Here is a 19,104-nt window from a genome sequence, read left to right on the forward strand (position 1 = left end):
TTACCCGACCCTAAAACCAATGTTAAACCCAAATGCTAACCCAAATATCCTAGTCACATCCCTGAACCAACTCCAAAGGGAAATAAATCTGACCATTCCTTGGCCATGCCCTCAAGGAAATGTACTTTTTGCTTGGTCTGTTGTCGGACTCAGGTCAGGCTCATCAGTGAGACTCGGGTTTAACCCTATACGTTTGGCAAAAATAGAGCACAGAGTAAATATCACAGGGGCATATGTCGGCTGTCAAGAACACACAGTGCATTTTTTGATGACATTTGGTGACTTCATCAAAATTGGAGATAGATATGTACCTGCGCCATCAGTCTTCTTTTCCTTTCCTCCACCCTTCTCTAAATCTTCTTTGGCCTTGTCGACAGCCTCCTTGAACTCTTTGGCCATGTCTGCCGTCTTGAAGCGGACGGCTAGTTGTTCGTTCTGGACCGTTCCTTCTGAAGCGTCCATTGCTGACCACACCCATGACCGGTCAGAACCAGAGTTTGGACAAAGCTCTATGTGGGAGGTGATGAAGTGGTTTGCACAGACTTTGAACACCTGATGGAGAAAATACAACAATATTTATCTGTGCACTGGACATTATGGAGTGATTATACAGATTTTCAATACTTTGTGGTTAGAATACAACCATACATGTTTTCATGAAATGGACAAAGTGTGTGTGTGTGTGGGGGGGGGGGGGGGGTGGGGGGGTATACATTTCCAATACTCTGTGGACAGGAGACTTAATTCATACTTGGTTGGTTGGTCCTCCAAAATACTCATCTGAGTTTTAACTGATGGTGCAGCAACATGAGTGATAAATTGCTATACTCAATTACTTTTAAGAAAATTGAGTTACATATATATGAACCTCTCCCACTAGTCTACAAACTGTAAACATATCTCTGTAAAATGCAGAGGCAAATTTTGCCATCCTTTATACAGAAATGCATCTAATTTGCATAAAGTATATTCACAGTAATAATAGTTGATTTCCCACTTAAATCAGACCTTTCTTAGTTGAGATCAGAGAGGGGGGGGGGGGGGGTACATAGGCCACCTCCGCCTTCCTCCACCCTATCTGCTGTCTGACTCATTTAAAGAAAAGTGGGAATAATATGTGTGATGTTAAATTAAACCTTTATTGTATTCTTGCCAATTAATCTACAAGGTTCCCTACAGAAGTGTATGAGAGAGGTATAAAGCAAGAATAATGTACAGTTTCTCAGCACGGCATGGGCATCACCATTTTCTTGATAACGTGATGTACTATGTTTAAGTCGTTTATCAAGTAAATCCATTGAAATTTATGGATGGTTGCTTCCCATGTGTGTGTGTGGTGATGAAGTATTTCATTCACATGCTATCATCTTTTGTATTACAATTGTCAGAACGCAAATTGCATAAATAAGTAAGTGCATGCGTGAAGGTCTCGCTGAAAATGAAATAGATATGTCAACTGCTATATTTTAGTATTTTAAAATAAATGAATAACAATTGCTCCCCTGTTATATATTTTGCAGCAAATATAATTTTTATTTTTTCAGCTATGATTTTCCCTCATTGACAAGTAAAGGTTTTGTTATTGAATTAAAAAATCTTTCTGAACTAAAGCTTGGTGCATGATACATGTACAATTTCCTTCCATGCCTTTGCATCACCATCGTAACGGTACAACTTGGCTCGGTGACTGAACTTCACTTCTTCTCCTTCCTCTCCTACAGATTAAGATTTGTTTGTTTTAAATACGAAAAGAAAAACATACTTAAATTATAATAATTATAGATGCACTGATATAGCACAGCCAATAAACATGTACATGTATAATCTACTTTGCTTAAAAAACATAGTTACATTATTACCCTGGCTTTAGCCAAGCTACCGTGGTATAATTGAGGAGTTACGTATTTTTGTCACTGAACCCTCAAATTCAGCATCAGGAAGATGACAAACTTACACTGAATCTGAGCCCATGGCCTGAAGTGTCAATCAGAGGAATTTGGCAAGAATCAAAGAAAAGAACACTGGCATGAAATTGGTAGAAAGAAGATTAGTAGCTCAACTCAAAGGTCCCCATTCTACTCATTTAGTTAAACCCGGCCCTGGTTTCAAAATTATGTTTATCGTTAATTTGTTAAACCTGATTTCAAACAAAGCTTAAGCCCAGCGCCAAGTTAAAATTTGCGTATAATACAGGCTTAAGAGTTTTAACTGCATGTTATAGTTGAGATAATAAACTCACCTTGAGGGCACTTGAGAATAGGTACCCTTCTTTGGTTTCACCAGCGTCTGGTGCATCTGGTTTACCGAAGGCGAACCCTGCATCAGACTTGGATTTGTCCTTGCTACCAAAGGAGAACTGTGGCATGTGTGTACCAAAGGTGAACTTGTGTGTGACCAAGGTACCGCCTGGAGTGGTTGCACCGGCAGAAGTTGACGGTGCCGCCTCATTGCTATCGGCGGCACAAAACGTGAAGCCTGTTGAAGGTGTCTTAGTGGCATCGCCAGTCTCTTTCAGCTTCTGGGTGTCGTCCTTCTTTTCTCCAAAGACGGATCCGGTTGAAGGTGTCGACTTAGATGAGAGGCTGAACCCTGCAGGAACCTTGAAAGCTACACTTGACGGTGCAGCACCATCAGTGGTTGAAGGTGTCGGCTGAGAAGAGAGGCTGAATCCTGCAGGAACCTTGAATGCTACACTTGACGGTGCAGCACCATCAGTGGTTGTTGAGTCAGGGGTGGCACCTTTCGGGGCAGAAGAATTTCCAGACAAGCTGAACCCAGCAGGTACCTTGAAGGCGACACCACTACCAGCGGTACTTCCGGCGGTTGGAGGACTTCCAAAACCGAATCTGGTACTTGCACCACTCAGCTTAGCACCGAAGGTTAAACCCGATGGAGAAGCAAAGGCACCACCGACGGCACCTGTACTGGCACCAGCGCCGGTAGATGGTTTGGGATCTGTACCTGGCTTTGGTGCTGTACATGCAGCGCATGCAGAAGACTCCACTTTATTGTTAGTGTAACAGGCGTCACAGTCCCATGACCCAGGCTTATTGGCAAACTTTGCTGCAAGTGTAGAACTTGCCTTAGGAGCACCGGCAGTGGCACCCTTAGCACCAGAGGAAGGCACCGCCTTGGCGCCTGGTTTGGGTGCAGTACATGCAACACAGGCAGGAGACTCAGCTGCATTGTTAGAGTAACAGGCATCGCAGTCCCATGAACCAGGTTTATTAGCAAGCCTTGCTGCAAGACTGGCTGATGACTGTGAAAAAAAAAGAACTTAGTGGCAATAACACCTGCATGTACATCTTATATATCGTGCACATATCCATCCTAAGGGATGCTCAATGCCTTTTATAAGTAGAACCCTTGCTTTAGCCAAGTTGCAAGAGGGCACTAAAAGCATTCCAGTAGGGGGGGGGAAGGAATTTTTTTGTTATTGAATTAAAAAATCTTTCTGAACTAAAGCTTGGTGCATGATACATGAACAATTTCGCCTGCTATGTCACCCACCAAGAAAATGGCTGCGCCCATGTCATGCTAAATGGCATTACATCATGCCAAGAATATTTATTATTTATATATTTCTATATTCAAGAATATATATTATTTATATAATCCTTGTGCACTTTGGTAATTAGGAATAGTGTACAGCAAAGGGCAGGAATACATCTCATTTCCCACAAAACCTACACTTATTCTATGGGATGGGGTTTCCTTTAGGACATACAGACCACACAAAAATGTGTGTTATAAAAAGTTGAATGGCTAAGGTTACTTATTTTTTGATGAGGTCAATGTTTTTGTTCTAACCTGTTCTCTCCTCATAATGATCCTATACGCAAGGTCTTGAGCGTTGTAGAGGACCTTGATGTCTCCTATACCTCTCTCCTTCCATGCCTTTGCATCACCATCGTAACGGTACAACTTGGCTCGGTGACTGAACTTCACTTCTTCTCCTTCCTCTCCTACAGATTAAGATTTGTTTGTTTTAAATACAAAAAGAAAAACATACTTAAATTATAATAATTATAGATGCACTGATATAGCACAGCCAATAAACATGTACATGTATAATCTACTTTGCTTAAAAAACATAGTTACATTATTACCCTGGCTTTAGCCAAGCTACCGTGGTATAATTGAGGCACTCGATCTGGCATTAAAGGAATTTCTTCCTATCAGGTACCTTAATTATCTATGCCGAAAGTGACAATGTTAAGTACATTGACAGGGATACGGGCCAAGTATACACTAAACCATGTGATCCTGGTCCATTGACTTATATCCACCACAACACATAATTATCTACTCAATATTGTAAAGTGTATGGTATAGTCATGGTATTCTTGCCATTGCGGCACTTTCTAAAATGAAGCAATTGTCTAGTACATAACTTTGGTTTTAACTAATAGGTATGTATAAAGCAAGTACAACAACTCAGCATAACAACAGCTCTGAATAATTTAGATACATTCTACACAAAATAAATTCATGAAGATTTCACTTTAACTTATACACTTTTGATCCATTCTCTAAATTCTGCCTTCCTGGTTTCATATCCCCCTTCTTCAGAGCAAAAAAAAAAAGGGAGGTATCACTCTCGCACTTTGCAAATCCATTACACGCTTGGAGATGTGTCAGAAGGAGAAAACCCCAAAATTAGTTAAATCAGAATTGATTTTATTATTTACTATATAAATCTATGTATCTACCTATCATTGCATAGTCCTCCAGACAAAGCAGTCATCAAAATAAAACAAGTCACAGTTGTGCATACCCCACCCTAAGACCCCACTATACCACCAGTCACGTGCGCACCACTCCCGCATGCAACTTCCTCTCTTAAAGCAGTCCCAGATACAACAAGGAGAGGGGACGGAGGGAGGGACATAGGTAGATACATAGATTTATGTAGTAAATAATAAAATCAGTTCTGATTTAACTAATAATTAACCACAATAAATCATATGTATCTACCTATTATTGCTTAGACCAACACAGATGAAGCGGGGGGCATGTCCCAAACAACAAGTTAGCGGGGTCCCAAAAACAGGTTAGTGGGGGACCAGGCAAAAAGATGCCGACCCACACACAAGGACACACACCATCAGGACCCCCAGTTTGAACCGCCTCAACAATCCATCCAGAGATAGATCCCTTCGAGGCAGGTGAGACGGGCTCCCGCGTGATATGAAACAGCTGAACGCTATCAAGGAAAAACCCTAAAACCCAAGAGGGGCAAGGAGAAAACCCATCCACCTACCGACTCCTCTTACGGAGGAGTAGCGAGGGTAGTGGACAGTGGGAGTCCTGCCACCAACAACGGGCAAAGACCCCGAAAAAGACTAACCACAGCACAGAGCTTCTCAGAAGCCGAGCTTAGCAAGACAGATCCCGAAACAAACCGGGACCCGGAAACACCAGAAAAGTGCTATCAAGTCCAGTCAAGATACCCCAGGGGCAGGGGCAAAGCCCCCTGGGTGGCCGATGGACTTCTCAGCCGAAGCCACAATTGGAGACTCGACATCGTTGAAACGTCGGGCGATGAAGCCTGCTCAAAAGCCTTATTAAAGCTGGAATGTTCAGCTACAGGCCCAGCATGGTCATCACTACCAAGCTACACCGCACCTTAGGCTGCAAAGCTTTGTGCTAGAAGCCACTGTGTGACCGGGGGCAACTCAACTTAGAACCCGAGACATATACGAAGAAAACCGCGGAACGGAGTCCAAGTCAGACTGATGGACTGGGGGGACCAACCCCCCAAAATGGGGCAAGGTGCCGATAGTAGCTGCTCCCGGAGGAGCACTAAAAACAGCTGGAGGCTTAACCCCAAACAAGGGCAGACGGCACATGGCGACAAGCCAACAGCAGCACCAGGCAATCCGGGCCTAAAAGGTCTAACCGATGCCGGAGAAGCAACACCCCAAGACTCAAGAATCGAACCCGAAACTGAGTTAGGTGTGACCGGGGCCGGCTCAAATGCCGGCTGAAGCAGGGGCAAGGAAAGGAGTAAACATACGCCTGAAAAACCGTGGCGCCCGTCAGGTTTACTGACAACTTCAGTAACCCAAAATTTAACTCCTCCCAAAAAGGTGACAACTCTCACCCCACAGCAGACACACTCGCGAACTCGGAGAATACATCTAAAAGCAAGTACGGTGTGACTGGGCCTGGCTCAAAGCAAGTCGGCGCACGGGCAGAGATAGGCGCCAAGCCACCGCCCGAACAGGGTGATAAATTTGATGCCAAACTTTGGCGCCTGCCGGAACAACTGGTAATCCCAGTTGCCTCCTCAGCCTCCTTGCTAGTGAAAACGGGGCAGTACCGCCTCACCGCTTCACCAAAAGACATAGCGAGCGCGGAGCCTTGGTGCTCCAAAGTGGTGAATGGAAACACCTCGCTTGAGAAACCGGGTCACTCCCGAACCTAATGTCGGTTGCGAAACCAGGGTCAATTCCCCATCTGACGGCACGGATTGTTGCAAAACAACTACGCAGTCTGTGAGGCCCGACCTCCTACCAAGCTGGCCGTTCCGATCAAGACAGCACGGCTTGTAACAGTCTTTGTATCCACGGCGACATCCCTTAATAAATTCAAAACCACTCATGGTGGATGGACACAGCGGAACAGTACCTGTTTTTAAAAACACCCCGAAGCTCCGTCTGAGCGGTAGCAGATAAGGCTGACATTGGCGAAGATTTCTCCTTCGCCTTCTTAGCTCTAGCTGTCCCAGCCAAAACTTGGGAATATGAACCCTTCCGTTTCTTACCCGTAAAAAACGGGGGACGAAACAAACTTCACGGCCCTGCTAGAGCCTTAGCTCTAACCTACGGGCTATGCAACTAGGGCCGCGAACTCCATTGCTTCTTACCCCTAAAAACGGGGGACGAAGCGAACTTCGCGGCCGTGCTAGAGCTTCAGCTATACGGCCGGTGAGACCGGAAATGACTCGCTTACAACGCTTCACAGGAAGCCAAAGCGAGCCAAAAATCCTTACCTTACACGGCAGCGATAACTGGTATCTCGCCTGAGAAAACAGGGCCCCTCCCGACACAGTCGGTCATGAAAAACCGGGATATCTTTGCACTTAAGGGCCAAGCTTAAAGATAAACTTGAGTTCTGGTAAAAAAAAGAAAATTAATTCTCACAGAATCAAACGAAACTTACACTGAATGTTCAAGATTAGAAATAAATGACATGTGCCGAACAATTTTGGAAGAAAATGTATACTGAATGAGTAATGAGCATAGAAAGACAAGGAAATCAAGGTAGTACTAGCCCCGACACCATGTGTGTTGTCCCATATATAGCTTTCTGTGTACAGTACTTGTTACTTTAATTACCAAGACTCGGTCAAATTTATTATGATTTTGATGACTCCAGAACCTTGCAGTGCACACCAATACTTACATGCTACATGATCAACTGTTTCTGATCCTTTCCACACCTTTTCTTTCACAATGCAATCGCATTACCAGTACTTAAGTTTATCTTTAACTCCAGACCCAGCCGAAGAAGGGTGGACGAGCTTTTCTGCTTCTTACCCCCAGATACGGGGGACGAAGCGAGCTACACGGCCGTACTATAGAGCTTAAACTTCAGCTATAACGGGCGGTGTGAACAGGGCAACAAGTCTACCGTTTCTCACCCCTAGATACAGGCAGCGAAGCGAGCTACACAGCCTTAATAGACCCTAAACCTAACTTTATGGCCAGTGTGAATAGGGCCTCGAGCCCCTCCGCTTCACACCCGTAGAAATGGGAGGCCAAACAAGCTTCACGGCCTTACTAGAGCTTCAGCTTTAGCTTTACGGGCGGTGAACATGATACGAAAACAACTTAAAGCTTTATTATTTTGCTCCCGAAAATATGAAAATCGCGCTGACCCAAAAGGCGCTCAGTGGGGGGGGGGGGGGGGGGGGGGGTAAGCAGACAATTTTTTTTAATTTTTAGTCCCCAAAAAATCATAACGACTCAGCCAGCCTCTGAATAAGCAGATTTTGTTTCGTTGGGGGAGAGGGGGGTAAGGTCAACTTTTTTAAGGTCAGCCATTGGCATAATTTTTTTTTTTTTTTTTTTTTTGTCACACTGACAACTCAAAGCTACGGTAAGACCACCCCTGAGTCAAACGACTCCTCTCCTGGAGAAGCACCAAGTAAAGCGGGCGCTGTAGAGACAAAGCCTAAGGGAGAGCCGAATGCATGGGGTGACAATCTTAATGCCACAGGAGCAACACCCAAGAATTCGGAAAAATAATCAGAATCTGAGGACAAAGAGCCCGGCTCTGAGACAACAATAGCCCCCGACCCAGCCGAAGCTTGGGTGCTCGAACCCTTCCGCCTCTTACCCTTCCATCCTCAACGGGGGACGAAGGGGGCTTCTTGGCCTTGCTAGCTTTCTAAAGCTTGGCTCTACGGTCAGATTGACCTGGGCTGCCTCGCTTCACTGCTTCTATAGAAACGTGAGCGAAAACCCCTATGAAGGAGGTTTCTCTGCTTTGCTAGCTTTCGTAAGCTTGGCACTACGGTCAGATTGACCTGGGCCGTCCCGCTTCACTGCTTCTATAGAAACTTGAGAGAAAACCCCTACGATCAGTGTAACCGGGGCCCTCACACTGCGATGCCTTGAGAGAAGCTTCAGTGAAACCCCTTGCTCGGTGTGACTGGGGCCTGCTCGCGTGAATGCTTCGTGAGAAGCCTCAGCGAGTTTGTGACCCTGGTGTTCCGCTGGGGTGAACTTAACGCACAGCGAGCTCAAACAGAAGAGCCGCACCGTTAGCACACACTTCAACAACACACGAGGTATGCACAAAGAATTCCCGTAATATTCAAGTAAACACACACAGTGTAAAAGCCCAGTACACAAAAAACTGTGCCCGGGACTAAACTAAAAAAAAGAAGTTCGCTTGGCAAAAGTGAACACTAATTACTGCCAAACTAAAGTGACTGAGGGTTAAAACCCGAACCAAAAATGCTGCTATGAGTCAAAAACTCCAAATTTTGCGCGAGTGACTTATCTGTACTCCTTATCGATTGACTGCGAAAAAGAGAGAGGAAGTTGCATGCGGGCGTGGTGCGTGGGGTATAGCGGGGTCTTGGGGTGGGGTATGCACAACTGTGACTTTTTTTTTATTTCAATGACTGCTTTGTCTGGAGGACTGAAAGCAATAATATGTAGATACATATGATTTATTGTGGTAAATAAAATCTTTCGCTCCTGGATAATCTAAATTCCTATGACTAATAATCCAGCACCCCCCCTCACCCCTTGCTTCAATTACAGTGACAGTTCAAAACAAAGTTGTACCAGCAAGACAAACATCTGAAAACCAACAAGAGACAAAAAAAATATTACATGGTTCTGAATGGCCCAAAATCAGTTATTTGGAGTTGGTTTGGTGGTGTGCCTGCGGTTTTACTCACCCTGCAAAAATGTACTTTTTGTTAAAAACATGGTGCACTCACCCGTCCTGACTTCATAATCTTCTGGCATCTGGAAGATGGGCTTAAAGTAAACATCTTCCACTTGCTCCACGTCGTCGACGGAGCCTCCAGACAGTGTCCTACCTCCCCTGGAGAAGGAGGTCTTCGGAGACCTTCCCACGCCTGGAGACTTGGCTCCTCCGGGGGACTTGATGGGGCTCTTGGCAGTCACCGCATTGAGGTCTATACGGAACGTGAAGGACGAACCCTGAGACTCGGCTATGTCGGTGAGGGTCAGAGCGGGTTTGCTTGGTGTAGAGGATGCTGATGAGGCGTCTGCTTTGGATTCGGAATCAGAGATCGAGGACTTTGATTTGACAAGAATAGAAGAGAAGAAATATGGTACAAAATCAGCATCAAGAAGATTATTAACTTAAGTCAAAAGAATTTCATCTACATTGAATCTGAGCCCATGGCCTTTAGAGTGACCCAGAGGTATTTGGCAGGAATCAAAGAAAAAATTACTGGCATACAAATGATAGAAAGAAGATTAGTATTCAGACTTAAAGGTCCCTATATTCTACTCATTCAGTCAAACCAGGCCCTAGCTTTAAAGTCATGATTAATAAAAGGAAAAAGTAGATCTCAGAATAATTTCCTTTGTTAACTCATAGCATGCCATGAGGCTGCATGCACGCTACCGTTATAGTGCTTTGTGCATGCCAGCTAACCATTGAATCACTGCCATGTGCCTGCAAGCACGCATTCATAATAGCAGTTATTGGACTGTGCTGTGTGTTTCGCACGCGCTATTCATACAACCATCGCGTTAATCAGATTATCTCCAAAACAACCTGGCACGGGGGGATTTGGTGCTTGGCACAATTGGGATTAGCCCTGTGGCATGATAAGATTTCAAACAAAGCCTACCGTAAGCCTAGCGCAAGTTTAAATTTTAGTTGAATACAAGCTCAAGAATTTTAACATCACTGAGTCTGAGCCTTAGGGGAGCCCAAGCGGAAAGTTTAGCAAGAATCAATGTAAAGAAATTTGGTAAATAATTGGTAGATAGCAAATTCAACTTACATTTCAACAAATTTTTTGAAATACATGTAAATTAGAATTATAGAATTAAATCTGCAAGAATTCATACGGCTTTTTCTTAATAAAAAAAACAAAACCTTTGAGTTAAGTTACTTATCTTCTTTTTAAATATTATAAAAGTGTATTTTCATTGTGTATTTGGCAAATTTGCATATTAAAACAAAACAATTAGCCACATGCAGTGTTAAGCATTAATCGAACCAATGACTCATATGTAAATATTCAAGTCTGATAGAGTCAATAAAATCTTACAATCTTACTTCATATACTGTCATTTGATATTGTACACTTATGGGCACCTGCATGTTATGGTTGTGATAATACACTCACGTTGAGGGCACTCGAGAATGGGTACCCTTCCTTTGTTTCACCTGCTTCTGGTTCAGCTAAAGGAAAAATGATGGGGAACCCTGAATCAGCCTTGGATTTGTCCTTGCCACCAAAGGAGAACTGAGGTATGTGTTTACCAAAGGTGAACCTGTCAGTGAATGAGTACCCTTTCTTGGTTTCACCCGCATCTGGTGCATCTGGTTGACCGAAGGCGAACCCTGCATTAGACTTGGATTTGTCCTTGCTACCAAAGGAGAACTTAGGCATGTGTTTGCCAAAGGTGAACTTGTCTGTGACCAGGGTACCACCTGGAGTGGTTGCACCGGTAGAAGTTGATGGTGCTGCCTCATTGCTATCTGCTGCACAAAATGTGAAGCCGGTTGAAGGTGTCTTTGTGGCACCGTCGTTCTCCTTAGGCTTCTGGGTGTCGTCCTTCTTTTCTCTAAAGACGGATCCGGTTGAAGGTGTCGACTGAGATGAGAGGCTGAATCCTGCAGGAACCTTGAATGCTACACTTGACGGTGCAGCACCATCAGTGGTTTTTGAGTCCGGGGTGGCACCTTTCGAGGTGGAAGAACTTCTAGACAAGCTGAACCCAGCAGGTATCTTGAAGGCGACACAACTACCAGCGGTGCTTCCGGCGGTTGGAGGACTTCCAAAACAAAATCCAGTACTTGCACCGCTTGGTTTGGATCCGAAATTTAACCTCGATGGAGAAGCAAAGGCACCTCCGACAGCACCTGTACTCGCGCTAGCGCCGGTAGATGGTTTGGGATCTGTACCTAGCTTCAGTGTAGTACATGCAACGCAGGCAATAGACTCCACTTTATTGTTAGTGAAACAGGCGTCACAGTCCCATGACCCAGGCTTATTGGCAAACTTTGCTGCTACTGTAGAACCTGTCTTAAGAGGACCAGCACCCGCAGTGGCACCCTTAGCACCAGAGGAAGGCACTGCCTTGGCACCTGGCTTGGGTGCAGTACAGGCAACGCAAGCAGGAGACTCAGCTGCATTGTTAGAATAACAGTCATCGCAGTCCCATGAACCAGGTTTATTGGCAAGCTTTGCTTTCTGACTGGCGGATGACTGTGAAAAAATGAGAAAAACAATCAATGAAAAAAAGATTTAGTGGTAGTAACACCTACATGTACATCATATGGATCCGGGCTAACTCGGACTCAGCCTGGCCCGCAAATACGGAGCAGAGTTGTCCCAGCTTACCCTAACTTTAATTCTGACCCTAATGCTAAACCCTACCCTAACCTTAAAAACTAACCGTAACCCTAAAAAATTTCATTCAAAAATCAATCATGCCGGACAACTCGGCCCCTTATTCGCAACGGGCCAATGTGTCCCCGGGTCCGAGTTAGCACGACTTCCATCATATCAATCGGCACATATCCATCCTAGGGATGCTCAAGGCAATTTCTAAGTAGAACCCTGGCTCTAGCAAAGTTGCAAAAGGGGCGCTAAAGGCATTCCAGGAATCACTTTCCACCACTCTCAGCTGTTTTTATCGATACGATAAGTCAAATTGAAGCCTCTTTTCCTGTCTCTCCAATATGTTGATTTTTGTGCATGTTCAGCATCAGTTTGAACTAATATATGGTCAATTGTAACAGCACATCCAGTGAACACAGTGCTGAATGTTAAGCTACGCAAACATCATGACTCAATTAGGGCTCCCCATTAAACTGGGGGCACATAAAAAATCCAAATGAAGGCCCTGTCATCTCTATTTAAAAAAAAAAAACATCATCAAAGTTTCAGGGGTCATTCTGATTTTTGTTGACCATCATGTGCTCTAAACACTAGTAAAGTAAAGCTCTTACTAACATACTCATTCCAAAATACATCCTAATTTTGAGCTCTTTGAGAGAAACTTACCCCTTTCCCCATTGAGAGTTTATTGTTTCCCATTAGAAGGCTTGTAAGCTGTGGGTTAGCTTCCGAGGCTCTTAGGGACTTGCTCTCTGTGGTCTGTTTGAAAAAAGAAGGAAAGATTAATCATAAATATGGAGGCACTGTACAACGAAACTAAACTCAAACTCAACCGTCCTTTTGTATTGCCTCATATCCTTCATTAACACCAGAATGTTCACTGCGCCAGCGTTGGTTTGAGGTAGTTTATGAAATTGTATGTAAATAGGGTTTACGACGATGTGCATGTTCAATCACGGATATACAACCTCTTTATGTGTAATATTTTAGTCCTTGCATTTGTAGATTAATGAAATCTGATTGGTCAGTATAACAACAAAGAATAACTGAAATTTTTGATATGCCAATTTGAGACAAATAAAGCAAATTCACAAAAATTTCCTTGTCTTTGGTAGGTTAACCATACTTTTATTTTCTTGACCGTAACGTAGAGTCCACATCGTCTCTTGCTTATTTGTACATACATGACAGACTACTTTTTCTTTTCTCCTCTTCCTCTTTCCCTTCTTCCTTGACCCCTAGTGGTTTCTCAGCCTCTACTAAAGTTTCTTTCAGTGCTTCGGCCAAAATCAACCAAAAAAATATCTTACAATCTCGTTTCTACATGAATTGTACATACTTTGATACTGAAAACCATCTCTTTCTCCTTCTTCTTCTAAAACTTCTCCTTTACTTCCTTGACCACTATTAGTTCCTTGGTCTCACAGAAAGCTTCCTTAAAAGTGTTTTGATCAAATTTCAACCAAACACTATTGTACAGTCTACATCTCTTTCATGAATGTACATACCTTACTGAAGACCTCCTCTTCTTCTTCCTCCTCCTCCTTTTCTTCCTTGACCCCTAGTAGTTCCTGAGCCTCAAGGAAACATTCTTTGAAGCGCTTGGCATCTTCGACATGCTTGAACTTGACGGCCAGCTGCTCAGTCTTGGCCTCCTCCTCTGAGAAGTCCACAGCGAACCAGATCCATGCAGTCTCCGAAGCCATCATCGGCTTGAGGACCATGTCTGCTGTGATCCAGTGGTTGGCACAAAGCTGCAAGGTCAAAGATCAAAGGTCACATTGTTCATCAAATGAAATTGACTGACGGTTTAAAATGTAATTGCATTTCCACACATGAAACTTGTTTATCTACAGACAGGAAGGCACTTTAGGAAGGAAACAGGTCAATCTAAAGAGAAGCTATCATCAGATTCAGGTACACATCAGATATGATCCAGTGGCTTGTGCATAGCCTCAAACAACAGAGATTAAAGGTCACATTGCTCACTAAATGAAATTTACTGATGGTTTTAACCGTGACTGCATTTCCACATGTCAAAGGTCAACTTGTTTATCTATAAAGAGGAAGGCACTTTAGGAAGGAAACAGGTCAATCTAAAGAGAAGCTATCATCAGATTCAGGTACACATCAGATATGATCCAGTGGCTTGTGCATAGCCTCAAACAACAGAGATCAAAGGTCACACTGTTCATCAAATGAACTTAAAAGACTATTTGAAATGTAACTGGATGTTCACATGTGAAAGGTTATATCGTCTATTTAAAGGGAAGCTGACACTGTAAGAAGTCAATTTTTAATGATGATATCATCAGATTCAGGTACACGTCGAATGTGATCCACTGGTTAGCAAACAGCTGAAAGGTCAAAGGTCAGAGGTTATCGAATCAATGGTGTTGTATATACAGAGTAGGTCAAACATGTAAGGTCAAACCAATTGTAGAACTAGTAGGGACCAACACAGAGGTAAGTTAAATTTTTAGTGATGCTATCATCAGATTCAGGTACACATCGAATGTGATCCACTGGTTAAAATAAAGCTGAAAGGTCAAAGGTCAGAGGTAAAACCATTCTTAGAATTATTGAGGACCAACACAGAGATCTGACATCAATGGTCCAATTCATTGTGAAAGACATCATTCATTCTCACTGTAATGATTGGGTCAAATCAAAGGTTGTTATATGGCTATGAATTTTATAAAAGATACAATGACTGCTACTAGTGAAAATACACACAGTCCTGGGGGTGTTTCACAAAGACTAAGATTGACTTTAAGTTGGACTTAACTACGGCAGGCCATTCATGCCACTGGTTGCTCTCGGTCTCTCAACTATGATCCTTAGATAATATTTTTACCTTCAATAATAAATTATTAAAAAATGTACATTCTGTAGATTTGTACATCCCTTGAAAGACCATTGCCAGTAAATGGTGAGAGAAAATTGTGGCACTAATGGCCTGCCATAGTCAAGTCCAACTTAAAGTCGATCTTAGTTTTTGTGAAACCCAAAAGCACATCTACTATGAACAAACCTTTAAGATCTGATCCCTCCTCATGAGAATGCGAGCATTGCCAGTCTTGGGGTTCCTCAAGACCTTGATGTCCCCGACGCCGCGCTCCTTCCACGCCTTGTTGTCGCGATCATAGCGATAGAGCTTGGCCCGGTGGCGGAACATCTCGTCTTCATCCTCCTCCCCGCTGCTGATGCTGCCTATGTCGGGGAGGGACACGATGGGCTCGTAGTGGGGATTGTACTCCCCGCCGCCGCCATACGAGTCGTCGTTGCCGCCGTGGGAAACACCACTGCCTCCGAAGACAGGGGCCCCGGCGTGGGCAAAGGCGAATGGTTTGTCAGATGCTGGATTCAGACGGGGTAGGAGAAAAGAAGTATAAAGAATTCTACAGGTAAAGATACAGACCTGGGTGTTTTACATGTAACATTCAGCATGGCGGGGCAAGAGAGTGTCCACAAAGAAGAATTGTTTGTATGTTACTGGATATGAAATAGAGAGGTAACGATAATTCCATGAGTAAAGGCCCTAGTTTTTAATGTAATACCTAATATGGAGAGGGTGGGACCATTACGTGATAGACTTTTGAAGAGTTATAAGGAAATCAATTACCAATTAAAAGGCATAGTAAAAGCTAATGATGTAATCTCCTGATGAAGTATTGTGAATTGACTATTATTCATAAAAGCTTCTTTGTTCCATAACCAAGGTAATAACAAATTGGTATGTCTTATCGATGCTTTTCATTCACTATTACAAAATTAATTATTGCTCATTTTTTGTTCAAGAGGGGTGGGGGAGAGGGAGAGGCTTTAAAACACATTTCGTTCCTACCCTTTTTGCCAAAAGGCTGTTCAAATCCGTCTCTTTGGTGGGCTGCTAAAGTTGCAAATGACATTGCTCCTTCTATGTCACCACCTCCAAACATGCTTCCCCCTGTACAACGGAAGGTAAAATATCATTTAACAATCAATCCACCTTTACAATGGAAGATAAAATATCATTAACAATTAATCCACTTATAGTATTTAAAATAAAAAATCAATAAATCTTTACCACTCAAGTCTCCTGATACGCCACAGTATACCACGGTGGTTATTTATATAAAGGTGTCATTGTAATATGCCTCACATTTCTGTATCTTATAGCACAGAACTCTGTGAATATGCGAAAAGCCCACATCACACTGTATGATCTGGCACAGATCTGATTATGGAAGAATTCGCCACAGCATTTTCTATGAACATCTTAAGATGCATAGTAGTGAGCTGTCATGGGAAATTTGTCTCCATTTGGGTGTTTACCCAACAACAGGTATTGCCAATCACCAGGATTAGGCTTTAGTTTTATGACCAACAGGCCTTATGTAATGCTCTGCATTTTCCACTAATTGACACATATGGAAAAGTCATTATCTTACATTTCCCTCATATCACCCAAAGACTCTCCTTAGGCCTGTCTTCATCAGCTCGAGTTAGCCAAATAGCCCGCTATTTCTGATTCTGGAAATTAGCCTGATCACAAAATAACAGGCTATTTGGCAGGTGAAGACGCAAATAGCGGGAAATCTTCCCAAGATATCTTAGGCTAGTTTGCAAAATAGCCCGGTCCCGCTTCACCAGCCCGAAGACTTGTACTATGCGTCAATACTGAGCTTGAGTTTCGAGCTGATGAAGACGTGATTTGTAACTTCAGGCTAATTTCCTTAATTAGAAATAGCGGGCTATTTGGCCAACTTGAGCTGATGAAGACAGGATTCTAGAGACTGGGGTATTTTCTCGATGGGACCAAGAGTTTACTGAGTGCAAGACTGACTGCCGGTGCTGATGCCCTTCCATCTCCACCTTTCTGGAAAAGCGAATCTAAATCGAGGTCCTCAATACATCCAATACATCCCTTGCAGGGAGGGGCATTCTCGTAAAGATAGAAACCACCAGGGAGCTTGAGTTTCTCAGCTCTAGCACGCTGCCCAGGAGTTGGCTGGGTCATGGAGACGAAGATTACATCATTGTCTAGTTGGAAGAGCAGTATGATTACAAAGCATGAGGAATATTAGTACTTACAGCACAATCGATCAGTTGTTTCAAATATTTTAGATTTTTCTGACATTCACATGAAATAAAGAACTTTTTCTGAGTACTACAAGATAACTGCTCCTAATACAATGGAAGTTTTAAAAAGAGTATCTAATAAATATGATCTAATAATAAAGATGTTTCAGAGATTCAATTCCATCCTGTGGTAAAGGAGGAGGTTCTTAGAAACTAGGTTCTCAGGAACTTCAACCTTCGTCAATGACCATAAGGTTGTTTTGGTCTTGTGGACACTCACCAGACTGTGGATCAAAGTGACACTAATTTGGGAAGACATTAGTCTGTTTGCCACTCTCAACCCAGGTGAGGTAAATAGGCACTTTGTAAAAAAGAAACGTCCTTGAATGCTTTGATTGGATACGCTTATATCTCCACAATCACAGTCAACGTGCAATCAAGGACACGCCTTCTGCAACATTTACACTGATCTGCAGCGTTCCTCAAGGTTCCGTAATCGGCCCGCTTCTCTTTCTTCTCAACACCAGCCCACTGTCTAAGGTCATTAATTCTCACCAGGGGATTCAGCATGCGATGTACGCTGACGACACTCAGATTTATATAACTTTTAAGCACAACAGGAAGGATGATGTAACTCAGAAACTTAGCAGTTGCCTTGAAGACATTAGGTTCTTGTTCTCCATGTTTGTTGCTCTTATTTGCATGAAACAAGATGACTAGGGTACAGTACAACCATTTTAGATTGCAAAATGTATGGTGACAGTTTTGCAAAGATGATAATAGCAATATTCTGAACAGAGCAGTGTATTTCTCAACAGATTCCATACACCGGTGCAGGATCTTATTTCCTGTTTAAGGTAGGACTGCACTACTTGTAGCTACTTGCGCCCCCTATTTAGCAAGCGGTACCCGTTGGTCCCCCATGGTCCCCTTTTTCTTATGTTAATTGAGTGCTGATTTGATGAGATAACCACTTGCCAGTGACCATCCAGGGAGGACTAATCCCTCCTGGCCAAACTAGTGCAGATAGGCTTTAAAGAAACTCCTACATCCTCACCTTTGGGTCTGACTGCCGGTGCTGATGCCTTTCCATCTCCACCTTTCTGGAAAAGCGAATCTAAATCGAGGTCCTCGATACATCCAATACATCCCTTGCAGGGAGGGGCATTCTCGTAAAGATAGAAACCACCAGGGAGCTTGAGTTTCTCAGCTCTAGCACGCTGCCCAGGAGTTGGCTGGGTCATGGAGACGAAGATTACATCATTGTCTAGTGGGAAGAGCAGTATGATTACAAAGCATGAGGAATATTAGTACTTACAGCACAATCGATCAGTTGTTTCAAATATTTGATTTTTCTGACATTCACATGAAATAAAGAACATTTTCTGAGTACTACAAGATAACTGCTCCTAATACAATGGAAGTTTTAAAAAGAGTATCTAATAAATATGATCTAATAATAAAGATGTTTCAGAGATTCAATTCCATCCTGTGGTAAAGGAGGAGGTTCTTAGAAACTAGGTTCTTAGAAACTTCAACCTTCATCAATGACCATCACGTTGTTTTGGTCTTGTGGACACTCACCAGACTGTGGATCAAAGTGACACTAATTTGGGAAGACATTAGTCTGTTTGCCACTCTCAACCCAGGTGAGGTAAATAGGCACTTTGTAAAAAAGAAACATCCTTGAATGCTTTGATTGGACACGCTCATATCTCCACAATCACAGTCAACGTGCAATCAACGACACGCCTTGATCTGCGGCGTTCCTCGAGGTTCCGTAATCCACTGTCTAAGATCATTAATTCTCACCAGGGGATTCAGCATGCGATGTACGCTGACGACACTCAGATTTATATAACTTTTAAGCATAACGGGAAGGATGATGTAACTCAGAAACTTAGCAGTTGCCTTGAAGACATTAGGTTCTTGTCTTTTAACAATATACTTTGCCTTAATGAAAG

At 43.2% G+C, this 19,104-nt stretch overlaps 1 protein-coding gene across 8 annotated transcripts in view; it reads right to left on the reverse strand.

The window, feature by feature from the left end:
- The window catches only part of LOC576318 (E3 SUMO-protein ligase RanBP2), a 75,523-nt gene that overhangs the window by 23,833 nt on the left and 32,586 nt on the right, over positions 1–19,104 (reverse strand). For 6 of the 8 annotated variants that reach the window (XM_030981870.1, XM_030981873.1, XM_030981872.1 and 3 more), the window contains 11 exons: positions 18,198–18,407; positions 16,889–17,101; positions 15,924–16,025; positions 15,111–15,436; positions 13,585–13,830; positions 12,743–12,835; positions 10,856–11,941; positions 9,464–9,788; positions 3,811–3,965; positions 2,240–3,259; positions 312–552 (listed from right to left, as the gene is read on the reverse strand). In XM_030981870.1, coding sequence (XP_030837730.1) covers positions 312–552; positions 2,240–3,259; positions 3,811–3,965; positions 9,464–9,788; positions 10,856–11,941; positions 12,743–12,835; positions 13,585–13,830; positions 15,111–15,436; positions 15,924–16,025; positions 16,889–17,101; positions 18,198–18,407 — 4,017 coding nt within the window. The remainder of the gene's footprint in view (positions 1–311; positions 553–2,239; positions 3,260–3,810; positions 3,966–9,463; positions 9,789–10,855; positions 11,942–12,742; positions 12,836–13,584; positions 13,831–15,110; positions 15,437–15,923; positions 16,026–16,888; positions 17,102–18,197; positions 18,408–19,104) is intronic. The other 2 variants (XM_030981876.1, XM_030981875.1) reach the window with 2 other exon arrangements.

The sequence above is a fragment of the Strongylocentrotus purpuratus genome, unplaced genomic scaffold (genome assembly GCF_000002235.5).
Source record: "Strongylocentrotus purpuratus isolate Spur 01 unplaced genomic scaffold, Spur_5.0 spur5_scaffold_12, whole genome shotgun sequence".
NCBI classification, from domain to species: domain Eukaryota; kingdom Metazoa; phylum Echinodermata; class Echinoidea; order Camarodonta; family Strongylocentrotidae; genus Strongylocentrotus; species Strongylocentrotus purpuratus.